The 20,478-nt window shown below is 43.7% G+C and overlaps 1 protein-coding gene across 4 annotated transcripts in view; it reads right to left on the bottom strand.

Annotated features, from left to right (window-relative positions):
- The window catches only part of DLG2 (discs large MAGUK scaffold protein 2), a 1,357,480-nt gene that overhangs the window by 1,321,858 nt on the left and 15,144 nt on the right, over positions 1-20,478 (bottom strand). For all 4 annotated transcript variants that reach the window (XM_056561360.1, XM_056561363.1, XM_056561361.1 and 1 more), the window contains exon 2: positions 16,452-16,583. In XM_056561360.1, the coding sequence (XP_056417335.1) occupies positions 16,452-16,583 (132 nt within the window). The remainder of the gene's footprint in view (positions 1-16,451; positions 16,584-20,478) is intronic.

Genomic DNA, 20,478 nt, shown 5'->3' with positions numbered 1-20,478 from the left:
CAGTGTTATGCATCCCGACCACGGGGATGGAGTATCGTGACGCCACAATGATGTCACGCCCCGCCCCTTCAATGCAAGTCTATGGGAGGGTGCGTGACCACGCCCCCTCCCATAGACTTACATTGAGGGGGCGGGGCGTGATGTCAAACGGGGCGAAGTCGTGACGTCACCATACTCCGTCCCCGTGGTCGGGATGCATAACACTGAGAGCCTCCAGCGCTTCCTGCAGTGCTTACAGGTGGGTGCTGCATGCTAGATTGTAGGGGGGTCCCCAGCGGCAGGACCCTACGATCAGACATCTTATCCCCTATCCTTTGGATAGAGAATAAGATGTCTTGAGGCCAGAGTACCCCTTGAATTTATTTACAGGATCTGGTATAAGTGTGAAAGGTTGCATATTTACAACAACCATTTTCCATATACTTTACTAGAACAAGTACAGGGGGTCTCTTGCCTGTAAACCCCCTTTATCATCAGGACAATAGAGTCAAGAACATCCTCTGTATTAGATTGATGCCCACTGACGTTAGTGGATATTAATTCTCTATTTGTTAGGACAGTGGTAAGGAGGTGTAGTTGTAGGTGTAGCTGCACCCCTGTCCCTTCCTACTACTAGGTAGAGATATAGGGGCAGACAGTATGTGATGCCGGTGCCAAGCCTCAATGGTCCAGGATCTGCTCCGTCTGATTTAACCAGCCATACTGTTAGCGGAGCTTTCAGCCAAGACAACTGAACGATCCCACCAGAACCGCACCGGAGACCAGAGATGCTACCGGAACATGGATAGGTAAGGATCAATGCCCCAGCTGCTTTATGAATAATATTATTCAGACAAAAATTAGGGGTAAGCCGAGTAGGTAGGTCCAGGGCACCACTTGAAGGGGGGTGCAATATATAGTAATAAGGGGTGCACACCTCTTAATATATTTGGCCTATATTAGGGGATAAGATGTCTGCTCGGGGGGGGGTCCCGCCGCTGGGAACCCCCACGATCTCTCCTGCAGCACCCCCGTTATCTGCTGCATGGAGCAAGCTTCCCTCTGTGCCTGATGACTGGCGTTGCAGGGGCCGTAGGATCGTGATGTCACGCCCTGCCCTCTTAATGCAAGTCTATGGGAGGGGGCGTGGTGGCAGTCATGCCCCCTCCCATAGACTTGCAAGGAGGGGGCGGGGCGTGATCTCACAAGTGGGCCGGGCTGTGACGTCACAATCCTCCGTGCAGCAGATGATGGGGGTGCTGCAGGAGAGATCGCGGGGGTTCGCAGCGGCAGGACCCCCCGAGCAGACAAATTATGCCCTATTCTTTGGATAGGGGATAAGATGTCTAGGGGCGGAGTACCCCTAAATTCTCTTTATTGTGTCCAAGATTGCTGCGACTTAAAGAGAGGTGAAAGGTGGAAAGTAAGTGGACTTTTGGTAGGGTGGTCAGTGTGTCCTGTACATCTATGGAGGGTATGACGGTAATAAATAAGACCGCTTGGGATTGTGGGGGTGGGGCCATAGAGCAATTAAATTAACCATTGTCAATCAATGGCAGGGACTGGGGCAGATTCTGGGATTCCAACTCCACCCCCATACTTATTTGCATACTGACTTTGCAAACCTATGTGCAAAGTCAAACCTATGTGAACTTACCCCAACGTACGTTTCACTATGGGGTACTTCATCAGGGGGTGTCCATAGATGTGCATGTTGTCTTTACTATTCCTATGTACACCTTTCATATTTTTGTATATTTTCCAATAAAGATTACTGCTTTATGAGTATCTTGTTTGTGTTGCAGACTTTTTTGAAGATCCTATCAATGTGTACAGAGGCTTCATACAGTGAAAATCTCTCATGTCTGCTTCTGATCACTGGCCTTCAAAGAGGAGCTGATAGCAATGTCCTTTTGTCCAGTCCGAAATCCCCCCCCCCCCCCCCTACATAGGAGGCAGGGCGGCCGCTCCAGATAGATTAATCTTTAATGCTGCATAAGGGGATTAGAGCTATTTGGGGCACATTAATTCCAAGTAAAACATAAAATATTTTATGAAGATGAATCCAAATATATAAAAACACCCCCCTCCCCCATCATAAACCTCTTTAGTTTATTTCTATGCTCCAAAGCTGATTAATGAGTTAAAGTCGCCCTGCACTTCATCTAATAGAATGAACGCTTCTTCTTACAAAATATGTTTTCATTGGGGGAAAATTATTTCTGACGGACGCAAAAACAAACATTATTATTATCTCAAATGGGAAAATGGAGTAAAATGTGTTCATCATGTGACACATTTACAGGATTAACAAAGAATAAGATATGATATTGATTATCGTATTTTTCGCCCTATAGGACGCAGCGGGATATAAGACGCACCCAATTTTAAAGGTGCAAAATCTAGAAAAAAAAGATTCTGAACCCAACAGTGATCTTCAACCTGCTGACCTCCAGATGTTGCAAAACTACAACTCCCTGCATGTCCGGACAGCTGTTGGCTGTCCGGGTATGCTGGGAGTTGTAGTTTTGCAACATCTGGAGGTCAGCAATTTGAAGACCACTGGTATAGGAGGTAATACTCACGTGTCCCCGCCGCTCTGGACCAGTCACCGCTCGTCACCGCTGCCCTGGATGTCGCTCCATCGCTGTCGCCGTGTCACCGTGGTGTCCCCGACGCTCCGGACGTCTTCTTCCTCGGGATCCACGCTCTCCGTCGCCGTCATCACGTCGCCGTCATCACGTCACTACGCACGCCGCTCCTGTTGGATGATGGGACGGCGTGCGCAACGACGTGATGATGTCGAAGGAGAGTGCAGGCCATGCAGGGGATCCCGGCACGGAGCAGACACCGAGGAGGCAGGTAAGGTCCCTCCCGGTGTCCTGTAAGCAGTTCGGGACGCCGCGATTTCACCGCCGGTCAGCTTTGATCACCGCATCTGAAGGGTTAATACAGGGCATCACCGCGATCGGTGATGTCCTGTATTAGCCGCGGGTCCCGGCCGTTGATGGCCGCAGGGACCGCCGCGATAGGTGTGTATTCGCCGTATAAGACGCACCAACTATTTCCCCCCAGTTTTGGGGAAGAAAAAGTGCGTCTTATACAGCGAAAAATGCGATAAATAATTACATTGTATTGTTTGTATGGTTACATTTCTTTCCTCTTCCCTTTAAGGGAAACCCCTATAAAAAGGAACCTGTCTCCAGCTTCTTGCTGCTCAAACTGCGGGCAGCATAAAACAGGTGCTAGGAAACACTTTTTAGATAAAAAAAAGCTGCTCTCCGCCTTGTAAGAGCAGAGTCACTCAGTGCTTTAAAAAGGTGGAGAGCATCCGCCGGGACTGGCCGAATTACAAATAACCTGGCACCCGGTGGCTTTTATAAACTATGATTTCTCTAAAAGGTCCAAGCGATTCAAATTAATTCAAAGAGTATCAGGATCGCATTGCCGGCAACCGTTTTATGCTGCGCGCGGTTTGGGCAATATAAAACTGGTAACAGGTTCCCTTTAAGAGACTGGCATCAAAGTGATCTCCAATGTCGTAACTGACAACAACTGGCACAAGCCGGGTATGAAGCAAACTCAGCTGTGTGTATTATCCCTGTACTGTGACATCACTGTGTGTATTATCCCTGTACTGTGACATCACTGTGTGTATTATCTCTGTACTGTGACATCACTATGTGTATTTTCCCTGTACTGTGACATCACTGTGTATATTATCCCTGTACTGTGACATCACTGTGTGTATTATCCCTGTACTGTGACATCCCTGTGTGTATTATCCCTGTACTGTGACATCCCTGTGTGTATTATCCCTGTACTGTGACATCACTGTGTGTATTATCCCTGTACTGTGACATCACTGTGTGTATTATCCCTGTACTGTGACATCACTGTGTGTATTATCCCTGTACTGTGACATCACTGTGTGTATTATCTCTGTACTGTGACATCACTATGTGTATTTTCCCTGTACTGTGACATCACTGTGTATATTATCCCTGTACTGTGACATCACTGTGTGTATTATCCCTGTACTGTGACATCACTGTGTGTATTATCCCTGTACTGTGACATCACTGTGTGTATTATCCCTGTACTGTGACATCCCTGTGTGTATTATCCCTGTACTGTGACATCACTGTGTGTATTATCCCTGTACTGTGACATCACTGTGTGTATTATCCCTGTACTGTGACATCACTGTGTGTATTATCCCTGTACTGTGACATCACTGTGTGTATTATTCCTGTACTGTGACATCACTGTGTATATTATCTCTCTACTGTGACATCACTGTGTATTATCCCTGTACTGTGACATCACTGTGTGTATTATCCCTGTACTGCGACATCACTGTGTATATTATCCCTGTACTGCGACATCACTGTGTATTATCCCTGTACTGTGACATCACTCTGTGTACTACCCCTGTACATGTTACATCACTGTGTGTATTATCCCTGTACTGTGACATCACTGTGTATTATCCCTGTACTGTGACATCACTGTGTGTATTATCCCTGTACTATGACATCATTGTGTATTATCCCTGTACTGTGACATCACTGTGTATTATCCCTGTACTGTGACATCACTCTGTGTATTACCCCTGTACATGTTACATCACTGTGTGTATTATCCCTGTACTGTGACATCACTGTGTATTATCCCTGTACTGTGACATCACTGTGTGTATTATCCCTGTACTGTGACATCACTGTGTTTATTATCCCTGTACTGTGACATCACTGTGTGTATTATCCCTCTACTGTGACATCACTTTGTGTATTTTCCCTGTACTGTAACATCACTGTGTGTATTAACCCTGTACTGTGACATCACTGTGTGTATTATCACTGTACTGTGACATCACTGTGTATATTATTCCTGTACTGTGACATCACTGTGTATTATCTCTGTACCGTGACATTACTCTGTGTATTATCCCTGTACTGTGACATCACTCTGTGTATTATCCCTGTACTGTGACATCACTGTGTATATTATCCCTGTACTGTGACATCACTGTGTGTATTATCCCTGTACTGTGACTTCACTGTGTATTATCCCTGTACTGTGACATCACTGTGTATTATCCCTCTACTGTGACATCACTGTGTGTATTATCCCTGTACTGTGACACTGTGTTTATTATCCCTGTACTGTGACATCACTTTGTTTATTATCCCTGTACTGTGACATCACTTTGTGTATTTTCCCTGTACTGTAACATCACTGTGTGTATTAACCCTGTACTGTGACATCAATGTGTGTATTATCCCTGTACTGTGACATCACTGTGTATTATACCTGTACTGTGACATCACTGTGTATTATCCCTGTACTGTGACATCCCTGTGTGTATTATCACTGTACTGTGACATCACTGTGTATATTATTCCTGTTCTGTGACATCACTGTGTATATTATCCCTGTACTGTGACATCACTTTGTGTATTTTCCCTGTACTGTAACATCACTGTGTGTATTAACCCTGTACTGTGACATCACTGTGTGTATTAACCCTGTACTGTGACATCACTGTGTGTATTAACCCTGTACTGTGACATCACTGTGTGTATTAACCCTGTACTGTGACATCACTGTGTGTATTATGCCTGTACTGTGACATCACTGTGTGTATTATCCCTGTACTGTGACATCACTGTGTATTATCCCTGTACTGTGACATCACTGTGTGTATTATCCCTGTACTGTGACATCACTGTGTGTATTATCCCTGTACTGTGACATCACTGTGTATATTATCCCTGTACTGTGACATCACTGTGTGTATTATAAAAGAGCAAAAGGTGAGAGACTATCCGATGGCGCCTTCCTGAAAGATTCCAAATTGCCGTGAGTTTAAACAAGGCAATTTTATTAGAAATAGTGCAACATAAAAGTTTTGAATCCGGACCGGATTCTTCGTCAGGCAGAATGATTCACAAAGAAAATGCGCCAAGATTTAAATGTCCAAGTCCCACAACTACCGCCGGGTCATAGGGCGAAAAAATGGGAGGAGAAACATTACATCACATTACACAATCTATATACAAAATTCCATATACATCCAAACGTTAATAACAATAAGATAAAAAACCAAAAACATTAAATTAATATACTTGTGCAACAAGAAACAATTTAAATGAACAAATTACGCTCCTATATCTTCACTCTGAAGTCGCGGCACTAGCCGCTATTTACGGGATCTACTGCCTTTAGTTAGACAGTCAATCTCTCGAGCGGACCGATTGAGGAGATGGCGCACAGATTATACACTCCACCGCGTGTTGCAGCGCTGGAGCCGCTGGGAAAAAAGCCCACTGTGACTCAGAGCTAATACAGAAACAATTCCGATGCGGTGCTGACTATACTCGATAAAAGAAAAAAGAAAAAAAGCGCAAGACAGCTGTTAAAGAGGTGCGTAACTGACACATAAGAGTTCCCATCGGGAAAGTCCCATTGCAGAATCAATACCAAATTGTATAGTGACTGCCGGCAATAAAAAATATAAATGAAAAAGGTGTGAAATATAAAATATAATATAAGAGGGTATATTATTAACTGCCTCTTGTACAATTAAAGAGGTATATTAGTAACTAACAATAAAATGACATATAAAAAATATATATATAAAACAATACATAATGAACCCTCATTGCATATAAATAGGGGTAGAATAAATATTGAATAAAAAATTGAATAAAAACCCCGTTCTCATAAAAAAACAATTCTATACAAGAATTCTATATGGAATTAATTAATTTCATAATACAATGTATCTAAAAACATAAAATATCTGCCTGATATAAATAATACTAAAAGAAATCACATACAAGTGTAAGAAGCTAGAGATATAGGTAAAAATAATCATGAGTGAGATTTATTATTATTATATTATCACTGTGTGTATTATCCCTGTACTGTGACATCACTGTGTATTATCCCTGTACTGTGACATCACTGTGTATATTATCCCTGTACTGTGACATCATTGTGTGTATTATCCCTGTACTGTGACATCACTGTGTGTATTATCCCTGTACTGTGACATCACTGTGTATTATCCCTGTACTGTGACATCACTGTGTATTATCCCTGTACTGTGACATCACTGTGTATATTATCCCTGTACTGTGACATCATTGTGTGTATTATCTCTGTACTGTGACATCACTGTGTATATTATCCCTGTACTGTGACATCATTGTGTGTATTATCCCTGTACTGTGACATCACTGTGTATATTATCCCTGTACTGTGACATCACTGTGTATATTATCCCTGTACTGTGATATCACTGTGTATATTATCCCTGTACTGTGACATCACTGTGTGTATTATCCCTGTACTGTGACATCACTGTGTATATTATCCCTGTACTGTGACATCACTGTGTATATTATCCCTGTACTGTGATATCACTGTGTATTATCCCTGTACTGTGACATCACTGTGTATATTATCCCTGTACTGTGACATCACTGTGTTTATTATCCCTGTACTGTGATATCACTGTGTATATTATCCCTGTACTGTGACATCCCTGTGTATATTATCTCTGTACTGTGACATCACTGTGTATATTATCTCTGTACTATGACATCACTGAGTGTATTATCCCCATCCTCCCATCCTGTCCTAATATCCCATCCTCATATACCAACGAAATATCCCGTCCTAATATCCTGACCTCAGGTGGGGCTGAGCTGTAAAGTATTATTCCCATCTTCATATCTCGTCCTTATATCTTGACCTTATATCCTGTCCTCAGGTGGGGCTGAGCTGGGATGAAGAGATTGTGGTTGAAGGACCTGTGATATGGGTGTATTGGCCAAAAATGGTGTCTTCAGCCATGAGCCGACTCAAAAAAGGGCCGAAAATAGAAGGGGAGTGGCTTATGGTAGGGGCGTGGCTTGCAAGCTGGACTAATGCACTCACCAGGAGATGAAGAGTGGAGCTTAAAGGGGTATCCCGGTGGAATTTTTTTTTTTACAAATCACCTGGTTCCAGAAAGATAAATAGACTAGTAAATTACGTCCATTTAAAATCTTAATCCTTCCAGTACTTATTAGCTGCTGTATGCTTCAGAGAAAGTTATTTTCTTTTTGAATTTCCTTTCAGTCTGACCGCAGTGCTCTCTGCTGCCACCTCTGTCCATGTCAGGAACTGTCCAGAGCAGGAGAGGTTTGCTATGGGGATTTGCTCCTACTCTGGACAGTTCCTGACATGGACAGAGGTGTCAGCAGAGAGCACTGAGGTCAGACTGACTTCCTCTGAGACATTCAACAGCTGGTGAGTACTGGAAGGATTAAGATTTTTTTAAATAAGTAATTTACAAATCTGTTTAAAGAAAACCTGTCATCAAACCTACTTTGTAAACTAACTCAGATTATATTCCCTAACTGCTCCTAAAACCCCTTCTGCCTTAAAAAACTATTTCCGAGCTTTAAAAAGCTGTGTATCATACCTTTCCCCTTGCTCACATTGTGTGAGCTCCGGGCAGGAGAAAGTGGGAGTTCCCCAGCAGATGCGACATCACTGCAAGCTGTGCCTCCCCATGCCCCGCACGCACTTCCTGAGCTTGGACTTCTGCAAGTTTGGGAAGAGACCAAACTAACTGTTTGACTTGGCTCCTGTTTCAACTTGTAATCAGTATAAAAGACACCTGTCCACAACCTCAAACAGTCACACTCCATACTCCACTATGGGAAAGACCAAAGAATTGTCAAAGGACACCAGAAACAAAATTTTAGACCTGCACCAGGCTGGGAAGACTGAATCTGCAATAGGCATGCAACTTGGTGTGAAAATAAAATCAACTGTGGGAGCAAATATTAGAAAATGGAAGACATAAAAGACCACTGATAATCTCCCTTGATCTGGGGCTTCATGCAAGATTTCACCCTGTGATTTCACCCTGATCACAAGAACGGTGAGCAAAAATCCCAGAACCACACGGGGGAACCTAGTGAATGACCTTGTTACGCCAAGCGCTCTGGGTCCCTGCTCCTCCCCGGAGCGCTCGCGGCGTTCTCCCTTCTGCAGCGCCCCGGTCAGACCCGCTGACCGGGAGCGCTGCACTGACATTCGCGATGGGGATGCGATTCGCATAGCGGGACGCGCCCGCTCGCGAATCGCATCCCAAGCCACTTACCCGTCCCGGTCCCCGGCTGTCATGTTCTGGCGCGCGCGGCTCCGCTCTCTAGGGCGCGCGCGCACCAGTGCTCTAAGATTTAAAGGGCCAGTGCACCAGTGATTGGTGCCTGGCCCAATCAGTCTAATTAGCTTCCACCTTGCTCCCTGTGTATATTACCTCACTTCCCCTGCACTTCCTTGCCGGATCTTGTTGCCTTGTGCCAGAGAAAGCGTTAGTGTTGTCCAAAGCCTGTGTTCCAGATCTTCTGCTATCCACATTGACTACGAACCTTGCCGCCTGCCCCGACCTTCTGCTACGTCTGACCTTGTCTCTGTCTAGTCCTTCTGTCCCACGTCTTCTCAGCAGTCAGCGAGGTTGAGCCGTTGCCGGTGGATACGACCTGGTTGCTACCGCCGCTGCAAGACCATCCCGCTTTGCGGCGGGCTCTGGTGAAAACCAGTAGCAACCCTAGAACCGGTCCACCGACACGGTCCACGCCAATCCCTCGCTGACACAGTGGATCCACATCCAGCTAGCCGAATCATAACAGACCTGCAGAGAGCTGGGACCAAAGTAACAAAGGCTACCATCAGTAACAAACTACGCCGACAGGGACTCAAATCATGCAGTGCCAGACGTGTCCCCCTGCTTAAGCCAGTACATGTCCAGGCCTGTCTGAAGTTTGCTAGAGTGCATTTGGATGATCCAGAAGAGGATTGGGAGAATGTCAAATGGTCAGATGAAACCAAAGTAGAATTTTTTGGTAAAAACTCAACTCCTCCTGTTTGGAGGAGAAAGAATGCTGAGTTGCATCCAAAGAACACCATACCTACTGTGAAGCATGGGGGGTGGAAACATCATGCTTTGGGGCTGTTTTTCAGCAAAGGGACCTAGACAATTGATCTGTGTAAAGGAAAGAATGAATGGGGCCATGCATCGTGAGATTTTGAGTGAAAACGTCCTTCCATCAGCAAGGGCATTGAAGATGAAATGTGGCTGGGCCTTTCAGCATGACAATGATCACGAATACACCACCTGGGCAACAAACGAGTGGCTTCATAGGAAGCATTTCAAGGTCCTGGAGTGGCCCAGCCAGTCTCCAGATCTCAACCCCATAGAAAACCTTTAGAGGGAGTTGAAAGTCCGTGTTGCCCAGCGACTGCCCGAAAACATCACTGCTCTAGAGGAGATCTGCATGGAGGAATGGGCCAAAATACCAGCAACAGTGTGTGACAACCTTGTGAAGACTTACAGAAAACATTTGACCTCTGTCATTGCCAACAAAGGGTATATAACAAAGTATTCAGATGAACTTTTGTTATTGACCAAATACTTATTTTCCACCATAATTTTCAAATAAATTCTTTAAAAATCAGAAAATGTGATTTTACAGGCTTCAAGTATCCATAGTTTCAGGTGCTGCACATCTCGTATCTTCACAGCATAGACAATTGCCTTCAGATGACCCCAAAGATAAAAGTCTAAGGGGGTCAGATCGGGAGACCTTGGGGGCCATTCAACTGGGTGTCAGGTCCGAGCATTCCTAGATGAACAGTTTCCTGGAAAGTGGATTGGATCGTCGTGGGCCAGCTGAATGGCCCCCAAGGTCTCCCGATCTGACCCCCTTAGACTTTTATCTTTCGGGTCATCTAAAGGCAATTGTCTATGCTGTGAAGATACGAGATGTACAACACCTGAAACTACGGATACTGGAAGCTTGTGCTAGCATTTCTCCTGCAGTGTATATAGTAGTATATAGCAGTTTATACGGATACTGGAAGCCTGTGCTAGCATTTCTCCTGCGGTGTATATAGTAGTATATAGCAGTGTATACGGATACTGGAAGCCTGTGCTAGCATTTCTCCTGCGGTGTATATAGTAGTATATAGCAGTGTATAAGGATACTGGAAGCCTGTGCTAGCATTTCTCCTGCAGTGTATATAGTAGTATATAGCAGTGTATACAGTTACTGGAAGCCTGTGCTAGCATTTCTCCTGCGGTGTATATAGTAGTATATAGCAGTGTATACGGATACTAGAAGCCTGTGCTAGCATTTCTCCTGCGGTGTATATAGTAGTATATAGCAGTGTATACGGATACTAGAAGCCTGTGCTAGCATTTCTCCTGCGGTGTATATAGTAGTATATAGCAGTGTATACGGATACTAGAAGCCTGTGCTAGCATTTCTCCTGCGGTGTATATAGTAGTATATAGCAGTGTATACGTATACTGGAAGCCTGTGCTAGCATTTCTCCTGCGGTGTTGCTACCAGTGTGTGAAGAGTGGGAGAAGAGGGTTGCATTGACAATCCAACACAATGGGCAGCACATTGTACACATTTTATAAGTGGTCAGAAACTTGTAAATAACTCATGAAAGAATAAAAGTTACGTTAAAACCAAGCACACCAGTGTTTTTTTTGTGAAATTCAAAATAAGTTTGATGTGTCACATGACCCTCTTCCTATTGAAAAAACAAAAGTTGGATCCAAAATGTCAGACTTCAAAATGGCCGCCATGGTCACCACCCATCTTGAAAAGTTTCCCCCCTCACTAAAACTAATGTGCCACAAACAGGAAGTTAATATCACCAACCATTCCCATTTTATTAAAGTGTATCCATATAAACGGCCCACCCTGTGTGTGTATATATATATATATATATATACACATACATACATACAAAGCAATGGTGTGAGACAGTATCGGGGATCGACCTCCGTGCATGTGAATGCCCAGGCAGCCAGCCCAGGTTTAGTACAAGCAAAATCCACAAATCACAGCACCAGTCAGGTCAAGGATCTTCAATTACTGGATTATTTTATTCTTCCCCAATGTGAATACAACGTTTCGGCAGTAGTAGCTTGATAAAGGCTACTACTGCCGAAACGTTGTATTCACATTGGGGAAGAATAAAATAATCCAGTAATTGAAAATCCTTGACCTGACTGGTGCTGTGATTTGTGGATTTTACATACATATATATATATATACATATATATACACACACACACACACACAATATACAGTGGTCCCTCAACATATGATATTAATTGGTTCCAGGAGGACCATCATATGTTGAAACCATCATATGTCGAGTACATATGTCTATGTAAAAATGGTAATTGGTTCTGGGGCCTCGGAACCATTGTATGTTGAATACATATCTCTATGGGAAACTGCTAATTGGTTCTGGGATGACCATTGTATGTGGAGTGTATGGGGAGTGTTTAACAAACCAGGGTGCCTCCAGCTGTTGCACAACTACAACTCCCAGCATGCATGTACAGCCATTGACTGTCTGGGCATGCTGGAAGTTTTGCTACAGCTGGAGGCACACCGACAGGGAAACATTGATGTATGGGGTGTATAGTGTGTCTATGTATTGTATGTGATGTGTGACATCGCATACAGTACTGTACAGTTCTTTAAATACCTTCAGGGGGGACAGAATGTCCTCCATTACCATCCTGCCGACTACAGCTCTATAGGAAAGGAAGGGGAGGGCAGCCAGCAGCTCATTGGATGCCTTCAGCAAGATGCTGCAGGCTATTGGCTATGGCTGCACTGGGGGGGCGGGGCTTACACGGAGCTCACAGTGGAAGCCTGTATGAGATAGCAGGACAGCATGTGAGTAACAGGAGGCAGAACGGGGCACACGGGGCACATTATACAACTATCTGTCAGTTGCTGAAGTTGTCAGCGCTGTCAGATAGCTGTTTGTATGATGGCCCCGACACACAGCAGCATCATATGTCAATGCTGCCTTCAACATACGATGGGCTCTAAGAGGCCATCATATGTTGAAATGATCATATGTCTAAGCCATCATAAGTTGAGGGGTCACTGTATATACACACACACATTCACACATACATGAATAAACACACATTGGTCCTGATTTACTATTGTAAACCCGACATGTTTTGTCGGGTTGTGTGCCGGAAATTCTGTCTGGGCCAGAATTTGCATCAAAATTGGAAAAAAAAAACGACAAAAACCCGACAAAAAATTAAAAATGTGCGTGGCTGCTGGGGCAAAGTGGGTGTGATCACCAAATGGGCGTGTCCCCAACATTTTCACAAAAACTCAACATATTTACTAAGGAAAATGTGGTGGATTTCAGCAGAGGAAAACCCTACAGATCAGAGCATGTGTAAAAAAAGCTAAATGTAGGGAAAAGTGCAAATTGTAGGGAAACCTTAGTAAATACCATGGAAAAAAAATTGTAGGGAATGAAAACCCACAAAAGAAAACTACACAACACTCTTAGTAAATTAGGGCCATTGAGTTTTATATATGGATTAAAGGGGTACTCTGCAGCTCAGCGTTTGGAACAAACTGTTCCGAACGCTGGAGCCGGGAGCTTGTGACATCATAGCCCCGCCCCCTCATGACGTCACACCACGCCCCCTCAATGCAAGTCTATGGGAGGGGGCGTGACTGCCGTCACGCCCCCTCCCATAGACTTGCATTGAGGGGGTGGGGCGTGACGTCATGAGGGGGCGGGGCTATGATGTCACAAGCTCCCGGCGCCGCCTCCAGCGTTCGGAACAGTTTGTTCCAAACGCTGAGCTGCGGAGTACCCCTTTAAGTCTAACTACAATGTTGTTGCGGTGGCAGGATACACCTTTATAACTACTGGCAACTTTGTAGCCTGCTGATAAAGTGAACGGTCTGCAAATTGGCAGGAAGTTCCATGCAAGTCTATGGGATTATCGGCAAATCCATAGATCGCTTGCTTTAGAAGGCTTAGAGTTGGCAGGAGTTTTAACCCTGTATCCCGCCGCCACCGCAACAACAACATATTTATATATTCTGCCTGCAGAACTACAACTCTCAACAGCAATATGCGTCCTCTCCAAACCTTCCGGGGCAGATAACCATATGAGAGGCGGCAAAAGGACCTGCCAGTCACGTGGTCTAGGGTTCTCAGCACAGCCTGAAACATCCATAGACATTTACTACAGTTACATTTACTTCATTCACAATAATAAAAGCAATGTATAAAAAACATTATTAGGCTGTATTCACACAATGTTAAATCAAAAGCAAAAAAAAAAATTAGAATAGGTATAAAAAGTGGCAGTTTTATTTATTTATTATTATTATTATTATTTTTTATCTATTAATGCGATTTATTGAAGTCTATGGAAAAGGAGCCATCAGCTCATAAATTGTATATAAAAAATTCAGTAATTCCGTAATGTTGTTTTTTTTTTTTTTTATATGCAATTTATGCACTGACGGCAGCTTCTCCTTGGACTTAAAGGGGTATTCCCACGAAAAAAAATTATTTTGATATATCAACTGGCTCCAGAAAGTTAAACAGATTTGTAAATTATTTCTATTAAAAAAATCCTAATCCTTCCAATAATTATCAGCTGCTGAAGTTGAGTTGTTCTTTTCTGTCTGGCAACAGTGCTCTCTGCTGACATCTCTGCTTGTCTCGGGAACTGCACAGAGTAGAAGAGGTTTGCTATGGGGATTTGCTTCTACTCTGGACAGTTCCCAAGATAGGTGTCATCAGGGAGCACTTAGACAGAAAATAACAACTCAACTTCAGCAGCTCATAAGTACTGAAAGGATTAAGATTTTTTTAATAGAAGTAATTTGCAAATCTGTTTAACTTTTTGGACCCAGTTGATATATATAAAAAAAAAAATTCCTGGATAACCCCTTTAAATAGAACACGTTAGAACACAGCCTAAAAGACAAAATCAATACAAAAGATATAGAGAAAGATAATGAAAGGATCCCTCATAATGGGTTAAACTCATTTCTGAGACCAAAATCGTCATCTGACTCCAGAGGTGTTTGTGGATCACGAGTTTTTGCAGGTGTACGGGGATATTTTCAGCTCCAATGCTGCACATTCAGTTTTTTTGTTCTAATAATATTTGCATACAAAGCTAAAAAAAATAGATGGCACATGCTAAAAGGAAATACAGTGAAAGGAGATGGATAGGATCGCAAAAACATGGCTGCTTTCTTCTATTAAAAAAAACAGCGCCACACCTGTCTGAGCTTATGTGTGGAATTGCAGCTCAATCACATTCACTTAAAGGGGTTATCCAAGAAAAAAACTTTTTTTATATATCAACTGGCTTCAGAAAGTTACACAGATTTGTAAATCACTTCTATTAATAAATCTTAATCCTTTCAGTATTTATGAGCTGCTGAAGTTGAGTTGTTCTTTTCTGTCTAAGTGCTCTCTGATGACACGTGTCTCAGGAATTGTCCAGAGTAGAAGCAAATCCCCATAGCAAACCTCTTCTACTCTGTGCAGTTCCCAAGATAAGCAGAGATGTCAGCATAGAGCACTGTTGCCAGACAGAAAAGAACAACTCAACTTCAGCAGCTGATAATTATTGGAAGGATTAAGATTTTTTTAATAGAGGTAATTTACAAATCTGTTTAACTTTCTGGAGCCAGTGGATATAAAAAATATATTTTTTTTTTCCTGGACAACCCTTTAATGCAGCTAAGCCTCAGTGCTACAACCCATAGACAAAGCGTGGCGCTGATCCTTAGGCTCGGTTCAAATATTGTGACATTTTTGGAGCGTAATTTAAGTTTATGCAATGATTTTTCCTGAAACTGTGACTGCATTCTATTTTGCACCCGCATTTACACTGATCGCGGTCGCATTTTCCAGGTTAACCGACCGCATATGAACCCAGCCTTAAAGAAAGGCTCAGCCATGTTTTTTCTAGTTCTGGAGAACGTTCTAATTAAATAAAAACCACAAAAAGGGCAGATAAAACAGTTTGCAAATGTTGCGCATCATACATACAGTGCCCTGACAAACATTAAAGGGGTACTCCGCTGCTAAACATCTTATCTCCTATCCAAAAGATAGGAGACTGTGATCGTGAGGTTACGGCCACGCTTCCTCATGACGTCACACCTCACCCCCTCCATTCATGTCTATTGGAGGGAGCGTGTTGGCCATCACGCCCCCTCCCATAGACTTTCATTGAGGGGGCGGGGCGTGATGTCATGAGGGGGCGGGGCTATGACATCACGAGCCCCCGGCTCCAGTGTTCGGAACAGTTTGTTCCAAACTCTGAGCAGCGGAGTACCCCTTTAAAGGGCCAAAAAAATATGACCCTAGTGGTGACGTAAGGAAAATATCACCAATCTCTCCCATTTAGTACTAAAGAGGTTCAGAAAAAAACACCATGTATAGAAGGTATCACCAATGACTCTTTAGGCCTGAATGGAGAAAAATGGAATTTGTGATTCCAAGCTCTTCCATTCTGTCTATGATTGGCCCTTACACCTTCCTCCCTAGTACGTATACATACATTATAAGTCACTTACCTATTAAAGCTTGGAACAGGTTACTTTTGAACATACAGATGACCTTCTCGATGGCCTGCCGGAGCGGCCTCTCCTCTGGTTTTATCAACTTGCTGCAGTATTCCTCCAGAAGTGACAGCGCTCGCTCAGTATCTGTAAGGAGGAACATTCAATGTTAGTTTCTGGGGACAACGAAAACCATGTTTGGGGCATTCACACTACGTTTCCGAGATCTGGCTACCAGATGCGGCTGGGAAATCTCAAAACCAGGCGCCCCCACATCCCAGCCGGCCTGGAGCCGAATCTCATTCATTTAAATGCGTCGACCGGAGTCAGATAGTGACTCCGGACGGTTAATTCTTGCCCTGTATCCGGTTTTTGTGGCGGACTGAAAACAGTAGCATCCCACGGATTTCAGTCCGCCAACAAAACCGGATACAGGGCATAAATGAGACATCTGGAGTCACTATCTGACTCCGGTTGGTGCATTTAAATGAATGAGATTCTGCTCTGGTCAGGCTGGGATACGGGAGCGACTGGTTTTAAAGGGGTACTCCGGCGCTAAGACATCTTTTTCCCTATCCAAAGGATAGGTGATAAGATGCCTGACCGCGGGGGTCCCGCCGCTGGGGGCCCCCGTGATCTTCCACGCTGCACCCTGTTAGAATCAGCCCCCGGAGTGTGCTTGCTCCGCGTCTGATTACTGGCGATCACGGGGACGGAGCATAGTTGCTTGTACTCTGGACAGTTCTGGACAGTTCCTGATACGGACACAGGTGTCAGCAGAGAGCACTGTGATCGGGCTGAAGAGAATTTCAGAAATAAATACAACTTCCTGTGGAGCATACATCAGCTGACAAGTACTGGAAGGATTAAGATTTTTAAATAGAAGGCACCAGTTGATTTAAAAAAATTTGTTTTCCACTGGAGTACCCCTTTAATGTTCTCTGCCATATCTTTACATACATAGTTTAGCAGTTTCCTCTACAAGCTGTGGTCTCCCAAACACTTCTGAGCAATAATCAATATGATCGGCAGGAGCTCCAGCCTTTACACTCCTTTAGACATAGACACATCTTTTACTCATTCAAAGATAGACGCGTCCTCTTAGACTAATTTAGAGACAGACATGCCTCAGACTAATTTATAGATAAACATGCCCTTCAGACTTATTTAGATGGACACACCCCTCAGACTCGCCCCCTAGACTCATTAAGAGATAGGACTATGAAAATAAACAAATCTTTATTGAAATACACATTAAAATATATTAAAAGGATCAGCAGCAGTCAGAGGAAGCTTAAAGGGGTACTCCTGCGCTTAGACATCTTATCCCCTATCCAAAGGATAGGGGATAAGATGCCTGATCGTGGGGGGTCCCGCCGCTGGGGACCCCCGTGATCTTGCACCCTGCACCCCGTTTATAATCAATCCCCGGTGTTTGCTCCGGTTCTGATTACTGTCAATCACGGGCCAGAGCGTTGTGACGTCAAGGCTCCGCCCCCATGTGACGTGACGCTCTGCCCCTCAATGCAAGCCTCCCATAAGCTTGCATTGAGGGGCGGAGCGTGACGTCACACAGGGGCGGAGGCGTGACGTCACACAGGGGCGGAGGCGTGACGTCACACGCCGCCGTCCCTGTGGTCGCCGGTAATCAGACCCGGAGCGAACATGCTCCGGGGACTGATTTTAACTGAGGTGCTGCGTGCAAGATCACGGGGGTCCCCAGCGGCGGGACCCCCCACGATCAGGCATCTTATCCCCTAAGCGGTCTAAGTGCCGGAGTACACCTTTAAAGCGAAACGGCGTAGGAGTGGTCACAGCTCCAGGCATGTAAGTACAGCATGTTGTCTGCTGGGTGTAGATCTTTCTTGGTTTAGTACACTGATGTTAAAATTAGGTTTAGCGTTAGGTCCCGCGCCATTTGAGAAACCTTGGCGTTGGTGTGCGGGCTCTGGTGTGTCCTTCATATAAGGATACACTGGCGAATGTCTCAATTTTAACATCAGTGTTGAGGGATAGATTGGTATACATCTACCACAGTAGTGCACCTAAATTTCTGTATTGCATTATTCTTTGGTCATCTGGAACTGTGACTTTTTTCTAACTGCTGCTGATCGTTTTAATAAATTTCAATATTTTTAATGTATTTCAATAAAGATTTGTTTATTTTCATATTCCTTTTGTGTGTCCTTTGCTTGAGATAGGTTATACAGTCATGGCTGTAAATGTTGGCACCCCTGATATTTTTCTAGAAAATGAAGTATTTCTCATAGAAAAGGATTGCAGTAACACATGTTTTGCTATACACATGTTTATTCCCTTTGTAGAACTAAACCAAAAAAGGAAGGAAAAAAAAAGCAAATTGGACATAATGTCACCAAACTCCAAAAATGGTCTGGACAAAATTATTCGCATCCTTTCAAAATTGTGGAAAATAAGATTGTTTCAAGCATGTGATGTTCCTTTACACTCACCTGGGGCAAGTAACAGGTGTGTGCAATATGAAAATCACACCTGAATGCAGATAAAAAGGAGAGAAGTTCACTTAGTATTTGCATTGTGTGTCTGTGTGTGCCACACTAAACATGGACAACAGAAACAGGAGAAGAGAACTGCCTGAGGACATGAGAACCAAAATTGTGGAAAAATATCAACAATCTCAAGGTTACATCTCCAGAGATCTAGATTTGCCTTTGTCCACAGTGCGCAACATTATCAAGAAGTTTGCAACCCATGGCACTGTAGCTAATCTCCCTGGGCGTGGACGGAAGAGAAAAATTGATGAAAGGTGTCAACGCAGGATAGTCTGGATGGTGGATAAGCAGCCCCAAACAAGTTCCAAAGATTCTAGCTGTCCTGCAGGCTCAGGGAATGTCAGTGTCAGCGCGAACTATCCGTCGACATTTAGATTAAATGAAACGCTATGGCAGGAGACCCAGAAGAACCCCACTGCTGTCACAGAGACATAAAAAAACATTTTGCCAAAATGAACTTGAGTAACCAAAATCCTTCTGGGAAAATATCTTGAGGACAGATGAGACCAAGATAGAGCTTTTTGGTAAAGCACATCAATGAGGCCTACAAAGAAAAGAACACAGTACCTACAGTGAAATAGGGTGGAGGTCAATGATGTTTTGGGTTGTTTTGCTGCCTCTGGCACTGGGGGCCTTGAATGTGTACGAGGCATCATGAAATCTGAGTATTACCAATGGATTTTGGGTCGCACTGTACAGCCCAGTGTCAGAAAGCTGGGTTTGCGTCCGAGATCTTGGGTCTTCCAACAGGACAATGACCCCAAACATACGTCAAAAAGCCCCCAGAAATGGATGGAAACAAAGCGCTGGAGAGAAGTAGCCAGCAATGAGTGCAGATCTAAATCCCATTGAACACCTGTGGAGAGATCTTAAAATTGCTGTTGGGAAAAGGCGCCTTCCAATAAGAGAGACCTGGAGCAGTTTGTAAAGGAAGAGTGGTCCAACATTCCGGCTGAGAGGTGTAAGAAGCTTATTGATGGTTATAGGAAGCGACTGATTTCAGTTATTTTTTTCCAAAGGGTGTGCAAACAAATATTAAGTTATGGGTGCCAATAATTTTGTCCAGCCCATTTTTGGAGTTTGGTGACATTATGTCCAATTTGCTTTTTTCCTCTCTTTTTTGGTTTAGTTCCAATATACACAAAGGGAATAAACATGTGTTACTGCAATCCTTTTCTATGAGAAATACTTCATTTTCTAGAAAAATTTCAGGGGTGGCAACATTTCCGTCCATCACTGTATGTATTGTGGTATGCAGGGGACAAAGACTGCTTTCTATGTAATAGGGGCCCTATTATCGGTTCATATAATTTAGAGATAGACACACCACTAAGACTCATTTAGAGATAGACACTTTACTTAGACTAATTTAGAGATACACAACTCTAAGACTCTCCTAGATTACTTTTTTTTTTAGCCCCTTTTAATTGTTTGTATACTACACTGCAATACTGTTGGATTGCTGTATATTCTCATATCTACTGGTTAGCTATAGTATGCTGTAATAGTGG

Source organism: Hyla sarda, chromosome 2, assembly GCF_029499605.1.
Source record: "Hyla sarda isolate aHylSar1 chromosome 2, aHylSar1.hap1, whole genome shotgun sequence".
Lineage (NCBI taxonomy): Eukaryota > Metazoa > Chordata > Amphibia > Anura > Hylidae > Hyla > Hyla sarda.
Note: the sequence above shows the minus strand (reverse complement) of the source record. Positions and strands in the feature narration are given on the sequence as shown.